This window comes from Haplochromis burtoni, unplaced genomic scaffold, assembly GCF_018398535.1.
Source record: "Haplochromis burtoni strain Fernald_Lab_line unplaced genomic scaffold, NCSU_Asbu1 Contig_19, whole genome shotgun sequence".
Classification (NCBI taxonomy): domain Eukaryota; kingdom Metazoa; phylum Chordata; class Actinopteri; order Cichliformes; family Cichlidae; genus Haplochromis; species Haplochromis burtoni.
The window spans coordinates 3,062,774-3,077,900 of record NW_024582380.1 but is presented as its reverse complement, the minus strand read 5'-3'; the positions used below and the strand labels follow the sequence as shown (position 1 = coordinate 3,077,900).

General features: G+C 40.6%; 1 protein-coding gene across 4 annotated transcripts in view; it reads right to left on the bottom strand.

The window, feature by feature from the left end:
• The window catches only part of ebf1a (EBF transcription factor 1a), a 64,984-nt gene extending 52,866 nt beyond the window's left edge, over positions 1 to 12,118 (bottom strand). For all 4 annotated transcript variants that reach the window (XM_014331856.2, XM_005916437.3, XM_005916438.3 and 1 more), the window contains exons 1-4: positions 11,084 to 12,118; positions 10,010 to 10,166; positions 8,710 to 8,773; positions 7,951 to 8,006 (exon numbers count right to left, since the gene is read on the bottom strand). In XM_014331856.2, coding sequence (XP_014187342.1) covers positions 7,951 to 8,006; positions 8,710 to 8,773; positions 10,010 to 10,166; positions 11,084 to 11,217 — 411 coding nt within the window. In that variant the 5' untranslated portion in view covers positions 11,218 to 12,118. The remainder of the gene's footprint in view (positions 1 to 7,950; positions 8,007 to 8,709; positions 8,774 to 10,009; positions 10,167 to 11,083) is intronic.
• Between the last annotated feature and the right edge of the window lie 3,009 nt (positions 12,119 to 15,127).

The following is a 15,127-nucleotide window of genomic DNA, read 5'->3' as shown; positions in this document are numbered from 1 at the left end:
TACAGACACACACACACACACACACACACAACACACACACAGAGGGCAAAATTCGTTATCTACTCATCCCTCTTATCCAGGCTCGTAGCAATACAGCAACCCGACGCAAACCTCCTCTAAACGCTGGACTGGGACCAGCTTTAATTTAGCAACAACACACACGCACACATTTGCACAGATTCTAGTCTGCAACCTCTTTTCGCGCTGGCTTTACTTTCCTTACTCCTGATCCAAGTACAGCTCCCTAAGCAAGCCATCCTGTTAGACATGGATTTAAGAGCAGAATCCAGATCAGCAGTTGCCGGCCAGAACTGCTTGCTGCTCTGCCTTCCAGCCGTTACACGCCGCCGTCTCAAGGCAATTTAGAGACAAGCCATGGAGGAAATGGGGAGGACACACACGCAGTCACACAATAGATCGATTCAAAAATAGAGCGTCCGAGTTGAATACACCCACACAGAGTAATATAAACAAAGAGAGAGTTCATTTTTGCTGTGCTATGATTAACCATCCAACACAGTACGGCTGTCAAAAACAAACACACCAATCAGAAAAAGAGTTTCGCAAAGATATTCCTCCCACGGGCTGTCACAAGTTTCAGAGCGGAGTCCCATCTGGCTACCCTCTACTTCTCCCTCCTTCCTTCCTTCCTTCTCCATCTGTCTTTCTCTGGCTCTCCTCATCCCTTTTGTGTCATCTTCCTCTGTCTCAGGCTCATCTTCCCTCCTCAGCTTGCTTTTCTTTGTTTGTCCATCTCAAATCTCTCTGAAGCATTCCAGAAATCACTCAACATTTTTCCAGCACCCCCACCACCCTATTTCTCTAGACCTCTCTCCACCTTATCATACCTTCACTCTTTTCTTAAACACAGTGGCTCTTTGTGTTTCTCCACCAAGGGGGTTGGGTGGAACACAAACTCTCAGCCCACCTTGGACTCAAAGCCAAAGGCCACTGCTGGTCGCGGCCACCCACCCGTAGCACACCGCTGCAGCAGGGACTTTCCCTCTATGTGTGTGCGTCTGTGTGCAGCTGTGAGCACGTCTTACCGGTGAAAATATGCATCTGCATCCAGACGTCCATAAGTCTGGGTATGTGTTTGCCGGTGTCTTCTCTGTTTATTTGTTTGCATACGCTTGGCTAACACTTCACGCCGACTGTGATAGCGCACATGTACTTGTAAGTGCTGCCACAGGCTCTGAGAAGGTTGTGTTTCCAGAAAATAAGATAAATAAAAGAAGATTAAAAACTGGAATTACAGCCCCGTTCAGGACAGGTACTGTTTGTATTTTTCCACTGCATCTCAGGTTTCACCTGATCGTTCTCTTCCTGCAGGGCTCCAAAATATTTTCAAACCGGCTTATATTCCTGGGAAGAAAAACTCCAGTGCAGCTGGGCTCTGTGATATTTTTTATTTCTGTGTGTGTTTTGCTTTACAGTATCATTCATCTTACAACTTAAAGGATAGTCAACAAATGTAATGATTTTGAAAAAAGGCTAAAACAAAGCTAACCATGTCCAAAACTTAAAAAAAACTGCTGAAAATCACATTATGTTATTTTGACATATTCGGATCTTTCTGGTCAACTTGTGTGTTTGCTTTGTTTTACTCAAAAGACAGAAAATTGTTGCAATTACCCATTAATAAACTATAAATGAATTATATAGCAGGCATGTCCCATCATTTCGCACATGGACCTTTGATGGTCCGATTCTGGCCCTCGGGCCGTATGTTTACTACACAGTTAAGTTGAATAACCCATAAGAAAAAAATCTGTCTTTAAAAAAATGGCAAAAAACAGAAAAAGAAAAAAATCAAAGCTAAGAAATCCCAACTGTAAGTATTTGATATGGGTCAAATTCCTAAAATACTGAATCTTAAGGTAAGAGTTGTGGCGCTCTGAAAGCCAGGGAAAAGTCTTCAGCATTAGTTTCTGGCTACAAGTGACACACTGCTGCAGCCAAAAACAACTTGGAGAGCAGAAGATGAACTGCTGGTTTTCTGTAGGAGGCAGAGCGAAGTGAATGTGTCCACTGGCAACACATACAAACACACAAATTCTTCAAAGCTGACAATAAAATAAAATAAAAAGCAGGAAAAGAACTAGATTGGAATAAAGTAGTGTTTATAGTTTTCTGGAAAGTGTGGGGAGACTCCAAAGGATCTTTTTTAACACGACAGAAGGAGTCAGACAGCTGATGTTTTTACAAACTCCTTACAGCATCCAGTAGCCTCCACAGCCTCAATAAAACAGAGCCGTAAAGTCAGCAGACCATAAGGTGGCCTTTCTTCAGCCGAGTTATCCACTGATGCTATACTCCATTATTGTGGCTGATCTCTCTACCTCCCACTTGTCTAGACAACAGTCACCCTCATTTGCTTTACACTTTTCTGACTAATGAAGTGTAGTGTTGGTCAAGACAAAAAAAAGTCAGCCGCGATCCTGGCCAATCTCAGCTGATGTCAGTGCTAGCCCACATCAGCTGACGGCTCAGCTGATTCCCCTTTATACAGCTGTTTATTTAAGCTACAGAAACCAACCTAAAGTGGCTGGACATTCCCAAGCCGCTTTGAAACACTTGTCCATGCCTACTCATTTTCATGCTCTATATATGGTACTGCAATTGTGTCCTTTTGTGTAGAGGTTACCAAGAGGGTTTTTCAACCACAGACCGGTCGTTTGTGACGCTTTAGTGACACCGCTACAACATGCAGACGAGGGTCTGCATAGCTGTCTGTAGGCTGGGCGTAAAGACCATCGCAGTAGCACCTTTCACCCATTAATCAATGTCACGTCCACTCAACAGCCACTTCATTACTCACACCTTGCTAATAAGCTACCTTAATTCTTTGTGGCACAGATTCAACAAAGTGCTGGAAACATTTCTCAATGAATGTCCTGAGTTATTGTCATGTGACTGACAGATTAGATCACAGATGTCAAACTCATTCTGCATCGCAGCCCACATATAGCCCACCAAGATTTTATGTTGAACAGACCGGTGAAACTCCCCTTTCTGTCAGTGTAAAGAAGTTATAAAAGATATCCTGGTGTAGTAAATTAAAGACATCTGTCAGCATGATTCTTTAGGCTTAAATTCTATGAAGTAAGGCAATGTATCATTTAATTATTTTGGTTTATTGTTAATGGAGATTGAGGAGTCTTTGGGGAAGCCGTAGCCAAGCTGAATATGTTTGGATGGATTAGATAATTGTATTCTCAATTAATTAATTAAGTGGGTGGTGAGCATATGTCCTTACTGGTGCCTGTTCTGTTCTATGCTAGGGGCATGGTGCTCCTCTCCCTGCCTCCACCTTTCCTCAGACAAACAGACAATCAGGTGCCATAACAGAGCCACACTCCCAAATATACACTCTCAAGTACCGCAGATGGGAATAACAATCATGCGTTGAATGTAGTAATCCTGACCGATCTTTAGCTTTTTCTAAGCACTAAGAGAGGGTTACATTTTATAAGATGAGCTGAGCTGCCTCAAAACATCAGAAATCCAACATATTTAAAGACACTCTAAATGACCGAACTGTAAGGTGGCGTAAAAATCCATCCATCCGTAAGGAGGGAGTCATAATGTGGTCAAGCGAGGGGATAACCGCACACTTACTTTCAGTAACACCCGGCTTACCCTCTCACCCTGCACAGCTGGCTAAACATGCTGTTAAGCAGGTGTTGGATTGGTAATGCTTTTTCACAAAAATGGTCCGACACTGCGATCTGAAATTAGAAAGTTGTTGGGGGGGGGGGTCTAAACGATATGACCCTCGGAGGAACAGCTCAGGCAAGATTATAGTGGCAAAACTACAACAGCTTTGCAAAACTATATTAAAAAAATATCCCCTCCCTCTTTATATGTATTAATCAGAATCCAGGAATATTTGAAAACAAAATCTATCCAATCTTATCAAAAGATTTAATTTAAAAAAGCCCCAAAAACATGATATGCATCGTATAGATAAATCTTTCACAACGCTTTAAAGATTTAAATGTAGTTTTCAGGGCTTTAAGATTCACTGATTGAAAAATTGTGATGTGAGACATACTAACAGCACAAAGAGATTCTCTCCACTGCAGAGTCAAATATTTTATACTCCTGCAAGAGAAGATAGGAGGGTTGTAGAGAACAGATAGTTCATCTATTTTTTTGCCCAAAGGCTCAGATAATGAGTTGAGAATAGCAGAGTTAATAACCTTTAGAGACACACTAGCTCCAGTGTCGCCTACAGCTCTTCATAACACATGCACCTACCTGTACACGTAACCTCATTTCAGGAGAAGCAAGCTCGGGAGACACCATACAGTCCAACGCATAAATGTTATCTACATCTGGACACAGTCAGATATCTTCAAAAGAATCTCTAACATAATGTACCTTTATAACAGGCAATAAACTTTAGCCATTTCCATGCATGTTTACCAAGTGATTAACCGAGCCAAAGGCAAAGAAAGGGAGCGATACTTTAAACTGAGCTAAAGCAAACTGTAATGGATCATTAGAAACTTGAAATGGCATGCAATTCATGTTCCATTGACTGAACACTAATTTAGTCCTATCAAGATGTCAACACAGAGGTTTTTAAACAGCAGCCACTCTTTGTTCTAAAGGCCATCTTTTAATGTTTCCACAATTTAAAGGTGCAATCAGTCGTTTGATGTTACTTAATGGAAAAAAAGAATATTTTACTACTAATGAATTATTAGAGTATTAAAAGTGATGCATTCTCATAAACTTAGTTTTACTGTATTAAAAATGCGTCAGGTCGTAAAAGGCGCCATGTTCCCGCCCCATTTCGAATAAAGTGGCCAACATGGACATTGGTGTGTTGCGTACCGTAATTGCAATTTATGTATGTGGCTAGAGAACAGCCAAATTCCTTGGTTTGACGATTGTACGAAGTCTTTCACCAATTGTTTTTACAAGGGCGATTTATTTATTCGCTCAAGAGTAAGTTTGCTAATAATGTTGGTTGAAGCTAAGAGAAGCAGTCAACGAAAAAAAATAATAGCTCTGTTTTAAAAGCATCCTCTCAGAGTGCGCCCAAATGCAGCGATTCATTTCCTCAAACTCATAACAGAAAGAAAGAAAGGCAGTAGCCAATGTTCAGGAAAAAAAATTAATTTTAAATAAAAAAACACAATGGTGGGGAGGGAAACAAAGATAAAATGGCTTCTTTTTTCCACTATAACTGTGTTTACAGGCGTTCCAGTGTTTATCTGTCTTACACACTCGACCAAACAACAAATACAAAATTAAACAAAAAAGTTAAAAATCAAAATGTCTCTTCCAGCGAACAAAAAAAAAATATCCTACATGTAATTAAGTCTTTTTTGTGCAATTTGGTGCATCTCAAATAAATAAATAATAATAATCCAAAAAGTAGCTATATTAATACTGAAAAAACAAGAAAAGAAGGTAAAATATTCCCTCCAAACAAAACTTATAAATTTAATGAGCAAATCAGTCTGTCATGATTACTTGCTCTGCCCATCGAAAAGTCTGTGCCTGCATGAATATATCACCTATCATCACGTATTGGACTGAGGGTTGTCGGTTGGAAAATTTTTACATATCGCCCAACCTTACCACATAGTACATCAAAGGCGGAGAAGAAGAGAACAAATTTAAATTTAAATTTGTGCCTGCACCTGCATAAATATAAAGTAAGTAAATTCGAAAAGTACAACTGGATGTAATTTTGGCAAATAAGAGTTTGAAAAAAGTAAAAAGTTTGTCTTCCTTTTTTTTTGTGTTTGTCCTACAGCAGCCACCGTAGCTAGGTTTACGAACAGACAGAATTGACTGTAATCTGCAATCTACTGACACCTAGTGGTGAGAATTTCCACACTGTACCTTTAAAGACTTTAACGAGAGACAACAAGCTATATAACATAGTCCATGATCTCCAAATATCCTTTTTTTCTGGATAATAGTCAATATTTTAATAGTTGCTTCAAAAGCCATGTTGATTATACCTGTAAAAAGTCAACTGACAAGACTACCTAAGTACACAACTTCAACAACCACGAACTGGGTGAAATCCCCTGTGGCACCTTTGTAACCTTCTGTGTCCCAGAAAGGGCAGTTCCAGTTCTTTACAAAAAACTTTTCCCCCCCCATGTTAAAACAATACAAATGCTTTTAAATCATCAGCTCTAAGTGGCTGACAAGCCAGCTGTAGCTACAGGCTGTTGGCAGGACAGAAAGACGACCAGTGGGAAAAGAAGTGATACGGGTCAGCAGGGTGTGAGAGCAGGTCAGAGCACTACAGTGAGAGAAAACATTTCACGGCTGGGCAGAAGAAGTGGAGTTTGTGTGGACGGTTACCAAAAGCGCTGCTTGTGAGCGCGCACGACTATGGATTCATGCGTGTGTGTGAATTATGCAGAGGGGAAAACAGAACGGCGCCTGCGGGCTCTGCATGGTATAGCATTGACAAAACACTGAGGTTAATGATCTCAGAGGCATTATTTCACTTTCTGTTCCCACGTCAGGGAGGAGGAGACAGTTTGAGGGCTTTTCGACTGTTGTGTTTTACCCACTCTAAACACACAACACCATTATTTGAATCCGAGTGCATTCATAATGTACAGAGCTTCACACATTTCTGAGGTTTGTTTTAAGAAATCAGGCCTATATTCTGGTTCATCAGTGACTATGTGTGTGTCAGGGGAATTTCTAGTATTACAAAACATCATTAAAAAATGGCAAAAAAAAACCAAAAAACCACTTACCTGTGGAGTTACACGTTGAGTGGTAAAGTGGTTGGATAGATGTTGAGGGGCGATCGCAAAACATGTGGAGAGAAGAGAAACATGACATAAGATTCATTCGGCAGATGCTTTTGTCTGTACAAACGTACCATTAATGCACTCAAACTCAGACCTCGAGAAATGAAGTGCCTCCATGTTCAATAAAAATTAAAGGCATGCTCAGTGATACATGCAGGTGCGAAAGGTCTTTTCACCATTCCTAATCAGAGTATGAAAGAGGAGATTTTTAGCCTTCAGAGGAGGATGATAGCAATTGTGTTGACCTCAACTGAGTGAGTCGCACAATGCAGCACTGTCAAACATGAAGTGAGATTAGACTTGACCAAGAAAAGAAAGAGAGCTGGTGTGTCTAAATAAGTGGTGCCAAACATAAGGTCCCAGAGCCAGAATTGGCCTGGAAAAGACTCTAATCCGACAATCTGGATGAAACTGTGAATAGTTGCATAGATTTTGGACTTTAAACTGTATTTTCACAAGCTTTACAATTTTACCAATACGGGACTTCGCCATTGTAATTCATACTACACTAAATTAATTAATTAATTAATTAAGTCAAGAGGTAAACATTAACCTCTTGACTTAATATCAGCATTTCACCATCAGCATCATTGCGGTTTTTCAGTAATTTTACACATGCTGACATAGATGTCGTTCATTTACTTCAGCAGCATTTCTTTATCACGGAGAAAAACCGAGACGTGCCGCTGAATTTGCACTTCTTTTTATTCTTATATTAAATGGAATTAAATGTGCAGTTAACCTTCTTCAACCTTAGTAAGTTCGGCCCTATTCAGATCAAAGTGGGCTGTATGTGACCCATGATGCAAAATGAGCTCAAAATCATGGTGTTTGAGAAAATTGGCTCAGATTTACATTTGACTGTCAAAACAGCTGAATCATTGCATTCCTGATCTGAGCCCACTGAGACTGGGAAATTGCAGCAGTGACTCGCTCCTGTACATCCATGCAGGTTTTGAATATGTCTGCAATTCTTTTCACTTCCCATTTCCCACTGACAAAACCAAATCCCTCCTAGTGCTTTGAGCACATCCCAGTTAGTTGTAGAACCAGTAAGACAAAATAAAAATGGGAATTTATTCACCACAGTGGTACGCTACTAATCTCTCTTTTTTGTTGTTTTTTAGTATAAGGAAGCACGTCTTACCTGTTTAGTCATAGAGTCAATGAGACGAACATACAAGTCCTGCTCCGTCCTGATCCCTGCACACACACATGTTAAAAAGTCAAAGCGTTTACGGGCTGGGGAATCTCTCTGAGCACAGAATGTATTCTTTCTGGTTTCCCCTGCGAGCCACTTCATGGAAACGATGAGTCTAAACTGTTAATAATGACTTTCAGTATTTGTTGCACGCTGTCAGTTTGGTTGGAACTTGAAAATTCAATTTGCTGTCTTTACTGTGTTGATTTTATCTGCATAAATATTTAGTATCAACTTAAGACTGAAAATAAGCACAGCAGGAGTCTACTAAAATATAATCAATACAACTTAATTGTTCAACGAAGGAAGGAAGACTTTTAAAAAAAAGTTTAAAAGGAAGACGTTTTATTTTGCAGCTTGGAGTTTTTTACTCCTAAAGAGAAATACACTGCGTTTATTGGTAGAAGCAACAGAAACAGCAATAAATAAATACATAAATAATACAAATAATAATTAAAAAACATGCTTTTGTTTTTTCATTTATGAGTAATAATGCAATAATTTAAAAATATCTGAAGTTATCATCTTTCATGTTGGCTGAAAGCTAATAAATCCATAGAAGAAAACTATAAAACCTCTAAACCGAAGCTCAACCAAGTGACCACCTAAACCATTTATTTCCAGAGTTTTCTCACTTGCGTTTGACGTTTCATTGACACGCTGCTTCTGTTATTGCTCCATAAAAATTATGGAAACCAAACTCACCGTTACTGTAGAGGAGCTGAAGTCTATAATGGATCCCATTGTTGGTCTTTTCCCCCGTCATTTCCTATGAAAATTAAACCAGACCCGGTAAAAGCAAGCAGACAAGCGAGCCACCTCGTCCTGGTACTTCGACTGCATGTCTACAACTTGATATATATATATATATATGTATATATATTTTACATCAGCGAAATATCATAACTTCATATCTACAGCGAAATTAAGTTTTCATTTCTCTCTCACCTCTTCGTATCGAGTTTGCAGAGAAGAGTTAGAAAAATAAAAAAGGAATCCGTAACTTTTAATGAGGCTATTTGACAAAGAATAAGAAACCCAACTTCTTAATAATTAATTGTTTTTTTGTTTTTTGTTTTTTTAAAAACACTGTTTTTTAAATTTGTTTTTAAGCTTTGTAACCTAAACTATTCTACCGTTCTCCCACAGCTTCATTTTATTTTATTTCCTATTTTTTAAAACGATACAACTTCCAACACATTTATTATCTCCCCCCCAACACGACAACGCGCAATGTGTAACGTCTTCTTATTGGGCAGCACAAAAACATTTGACTATAATTAATTATAAAGAAGTCGTTGTTAAATGCTAATAAATGCAGCACTTATTAATAAGTAAAACATTTTCCTATATCGATGTGACTTCAAAGACTAATATTGAAAGTTCCCTTTTTAAAGAAAATTAAAAAAAAACATGTGAAAATGAAGAAGCTTGTCAGGAGAGCACCTGCAGGAATGGGCTGCATGCTGTGCTGAGCTGTCACAGAATATAAAAGTCAATATGGTTCTCGGTAGATGAGCGCAAAAGTTGCTGTAAATATGTGTAATATTCATTATTTTGCAGCTATGCAGAAAGTCAGAGTAATGACAAATATAATCAGAAGTCTGAAAGTATTATATTTTTTTAGGAACCCACGTCTAAAAATCACATCAGGAAAGCCTTCGGGAGTAATAATCCCTGCTGTGTGAGTTTGGTAATTTATCACTTTGACTATATTGTCAGGCGTCAGTCGATGCTTCGCTGCAATTTAAACATTGTACTCTTTCCTTTGAATATTTTATTCCAGGCGGTGAGACGATGAAAATAAAGAATAAGGCTTGTTATATATCACTATAATATACACATACCTATATATATATATAATATATATTATATATATATATTATAATATATATGATATATACTATAACTAATATATATAATATTATTATATTATATAATATATACCACACAACATATCTAGTGTGTGTGTGGTGTGGTTTGTATATTTAATTTGCAAACTCACCTTTTCCTTCTCTACAAAGTCGACGAAAGTGGTTCTCTCTATTTCCACAGGCTGACCCTGTCTGTCGTACAAAGCCAGGACGAAGTGGAAGAAGTTGGACTTGCGGAGGTTGGAGGGCGGCTGTTTCTCGAAGTGTGCCCGAGCGAGACCCACTCCGCTGCGGACACAAGCACAGACCAACTAGCATCCAAAACGACGGGCATTGAAAAAAATATATATACATAAAAAAAAAAAGAATAAAATGAAGAAAATAGAATCACAGCACGACAGAAACCTGCCCTCAGATTCAACCTCATCGGTGGCAAAATTCGTCTCTGTTCAGTTGAATAAAAAAGCTGCAGTTTCATCAACAATAATTACAGAAATATGGCTAAATGTTAAAGCGTAAAGTTAAATTGCTTCGACGTACTATTTAATATTAACGTCATAATTTGGACACATCAGTTGCTCTCTCGATGGTAGGCCTGTCGTCCATGTTAGCGTCATTACTTTCTACTGCAGCTTTAATGAAATCAAATTCACTTTCTTTTATTTTGTGGGAAAACTGCGAAATTGTAGACCTGAAAAATATAATTCTATATGCACATAAGCTACTCGGTTTTATCACAACAAAATCACAACTACTACTAATAATATGAATAATAAAGGAGGAGTAAACAACAAAGTGAGCTGAAAAGTCTAAGCAAAACTCAGCGCTCACTTTTTCAAACTAAAGTTATGCTGAGGGAACATTTAAACCCCGCTCGCCCTGGAGTTTTAGTCACTGTTACAGCCCCTTCTTCCTGAAATCCGTTAAATAAAAAACTTCGAGGCACATACAATATTTTAGTAAGTCGGACTTTGAGCTAAAAAAAGAAAAAAGAAAGAGAAAAATGAGGGGAAAAGGGCTTGAAATGCCTGGAGGGGGAGCGGTGATTATCCCACAACTGCGTCCTCTGGGGACTCGTGCTGCCCCAAGTGATGCAGCCGCTCTCCCGTCTTTAACACCGCAGATCTGAGCGGCTTTTCTCCCCCCCATATCCCCGGTCTCCACGCCCCGCAGTCAGCGCACCGCCAAGGCCGCCTCGGGCTCACCTCTGGGCGGCTGTGTTGGCGTCCAGCACCCCGGCGCCCTGCATCCATGTCCGAACCGCGTTCATCCCGGCCACCATGGGCTCTTCTTTCATACTACTCCCACTCCTCTGGATGCTCTCGTGGATGCCAAACATCAAAACGCACCTTCACACTGTCTCTATCTCTCACTCACTCTCTCCCCCCTCTCTCTCTCCTCCTCTCCTCGGCTCCCTCCTTTCACTCTCTCTCTTCTTCTTCTTCTTTTCCCCTCCTGCCTCCCCTCCTCTTGCTTGTCTGTTTGATCGCGCTGTCAGAACGAGCAAAGTAGCGTGGTCTGTTTCACTCGGCGTTTAGTTGCGGCGTGTTTCTCAAAGTAAACAAAAGATGCGACATGTGGAAGGGAAAAAAAGAAAGAAAGAAAGAATAAAGGGAGGCCGGGAGCTGTCAGCATCCGAGGTTAGCTGCACCTCGTGTCAGCGACTCCAGAAGGAAAACGGAGTGGGGAAGCAGCAGCTGTGTGAAGATGAACAGCGTGAGAAACGATGAAAGAGGGGGGAAGCGCAGGATGAGAGGCTGCACTGAGTTGGCGACAGTCCCCGGGATCAAGGTGCAGCTGACATAAACGCGAGCAAAAATGTCAGTTTCCCCCTCTTTCTCTCTCTTTTCTTTTTTTTCTTTGCAAACAAACAGTCCAAAGAGAAAACGAAAAACGAGGAGATGAAAACGCGTTTCGCTTTCCTTAGCTCCGTTTCCTTATTTACAAAGTCTTCCCCTCCTCTCTCTCTCAGCTCAGATGAATGAAACGGAAGATTACGCGCAATTAAGCGGCAGTCCCGGGCAGCAGCGGCTCAACTCCTCCTCATCTCCCGCTCGGGTGATTTGCGCTCTTTTTCCTTCCCTGAGGAATCACTTTGGACCATCTCTGGGATGCCAAACAGGAGAGAGGACTAGTAGGTGAAAGAGGCGTGGTCTGCACGCAAAGGGGAGGACTAGTAGGTGAAGGAGGCGTGGTCTGCACGCCTCAAACATAGTTAATAACGCGGACAATCATCTGTCCACCAACCCGACCACCACGTTGCCCGCCCGCCTGCCTTCTGTCCCCGCCTCGCTCCGCGCACTGTCCCGCCCCAGCCACTTAGCCTGAAGCTTTGCGCGCGCTCTCCCTCTCTCTCTGTGCGTGCGTGATGTGTGCGTGTTAAATCTTTTTTGTGTTTAGTGTTTAGAGCTGACAGTTAATATGTTCATGGCAATCAAACACCAGCTCCAGGGAGGAAGTTAGTTTGATCCATATAGTTTTCCGTCTGTGAGCAAAGAGAAGAGCAAGAGAAACTGCACGCCACGAAATATCCCCGCATCCATCTGCAAAAAGCCCAAACAGATTCTGATTAAATGTTCTAATGAGGATCATATACAAACATTTTTTTCGTTTTTGTCTCGTTATTATGTGACAAAGCATGCACTAGTGGAGTGAAACAATCCGAGAAGCACTCACCATCTGCGCGCAGATTTATGCGTATATGTCTCAGATTAATTCAACATCAAACAACCAAAAAACCAATATTTTAATTGTCCACATTCTGCGCGCGTGTGCTGTGGAGAAAAAGGACTTTATTCAAACATTTATTTGTATTTTTTTTTTAACTGAAGCTCCGTCTTGTTGTTTTCACACGAGATTCGGAATCAACTGCACGGAGAAGTCCAAGTGTTCATTCAGAGTATCAACTCCGGCAGATTATGGGCTTAACAAAGTTTCAGCGCACCAAAGGAAAGAAAGAAAAAAGAAAAGACAGAGCCTGGCAGCCGCTGCGCACAATTTTGTGTTACAGCCCGGTGGTTTGAAATTAGCTTTGATTAGATGCATTACATAAATCTTGCGGGACTAAATGCTGAATCCAACATAAATATGAGGATTACAGCTAAACTGTTCTGCGTCCTGCTGCCCAAAAAGAAATTTGCAGTCACTCAAAAGCAACTGCTCACAAACAATAACAGCACAAAAAAAGAGATGAAGAAAAAAAGTGTGACAAAAAATTTGCATGGTTGCTCACGGAGCCATGAAACTGCGCGGTGAGCCCACATGCATGAAGACCGGACGAACAAATCCAGCAGCTCTAGCAGGAAATGAAGATGCTGCTGCAGCTCTCCCCACTTTGCTCGCCAGTCCTGGTTTTCCTCCGATCATTAGAGTCATTTCTAAATTGTCAAATTGAATTGTCCGGGGGAGGCATCTGCTCACTAAGTACTGTTTGCTTAATTATAATGAAATGGAAAGGATGAAAGAGTCGTTTGGTTTTGTTGTTTTTATCAGGAGGCTATATCTGAAAATTAAGATTTTATCAAAAAACGGCTCAAATGAAAGAGTCTGACACGTTGATGCTGGCGGTTGCGGGCTCAGGGAAAAAAGCTCACGTATAATTAAAACAAAATACAGACTATTTGGAATTATGAGGTTATATATTTTGGCACTCTAATAACCCCAAACAAGTTTTACTTTGTTTTTAACTATTACTTTTTGAGTGACATTTCGGCATAATAAGCGACCAGCAAACCGCCGAGAAATGCCATAAACGGTCAAGGTTAGACACCAAACCCGCGGCAATCATCTCATCATTTTCTGTAGCTGTTTATTTATGTCTCCTGCTGTGGGAGGAGAAATATGAGCACCCTACCACGTGAGTACACGACACAATAAATAGTGATAAAAAGTCTCTCAGGATTTATTTTTTTTTGCGCGCGCACACACACACACACACACACACACACACACACACACACACACACACACACACACACGCACGCACAAGTTCATATCTATCCTTCAGCACATTTGTTTGATTGTGGCTCCCTCAAAGTGATCTGTCTGCCTTGGTCGGCATGCAGGCCCGCGCGAACACCGGAGGCCTCCGGGGTGGCGTATATTTATATCCCCAAACACCAACGCACACGGTTACCCCAAATATCACTGTCCCAGTATCCAAAAACAGGCATGTCAGTCTGGGCCCCGATCTCCCAGCCATGCTAATACCGCGATTTACTAACTCCTTGGCACCCGGACGTAAGGTTTGCAAAATATCTCAGGTCATTACTCGCAAACAGGAATGCGCACGCCATTTAAATGATGTAAAGGTGCGTCTGCATATGTGTGTGCATATAGGACACTTGACGAGGACTCATGTTCAAGTGTCCACATATGGGAAGGCTATTAAAATTCCCTGCGTGATTTAGACGTTTTGAAGTAACTGATGAGAAAGGAGTTGTAGGCGCTGCAGTCCGTCTCTTGTACAGCCAGATGTTCCTGTAAATCAAAAAGGTTGGGCTGATGATAATAATGGCCTGATTGAACGGAAGACTCGTAAAAATCACTAGTTGTAAAATCAGGGCATATGCTTATGAGAGCGGAGCGTATGTCTTACAATATGCTCTCCAGTCGACATAAAGTGGACAAATATAGGTGTTTGCCTTTTAAAACGTGTCAAGCCACCAGCAGACTCGATCCATTTTAATATCAGCATAAAACATGAAAGGAAAAAACAAGTATAATTGTTGTTCCTAAAGTGCTTTTATAGCGTCAGCAAATATTGACTAGAAATTTAATAAACTGCTGTGATGAAAAATGAGTGCTATACATTTTTCAGTCCTTTAGGCTACATATCTCTAGCAATCCCCAGTCTCGTTTCATTTCAGGTCAAGACCTATGAAAAGCACACGTATCAGGTGCAATGTTGCCATCTAGTGGGGTAAAAAAGGCATCACACGACGCAAGAGGGCCATCAAGTCTCAGCAGCACTTGCATAGCATGTCCATGTGGCTGCATTTCTGTACCATGATTGTTATAGTCAGGAAATGAGTGGATAAGGTCAGTAAGACGGCAGCGATGAATGAAAGCAATTCTAATCTAATCTAATCTAATCTAATCTAATCTAATCTAATCTAATCTAATCTAATTCCGTTGTGTATTTAAACCAAGTGTTTAAAAGTTAAACTGTTCAAAATATAGAAAGAAACAATATTTTTATGTGCACACAATATACACTCAGTGTACCAAAACATGACCTTGGCCTTGAA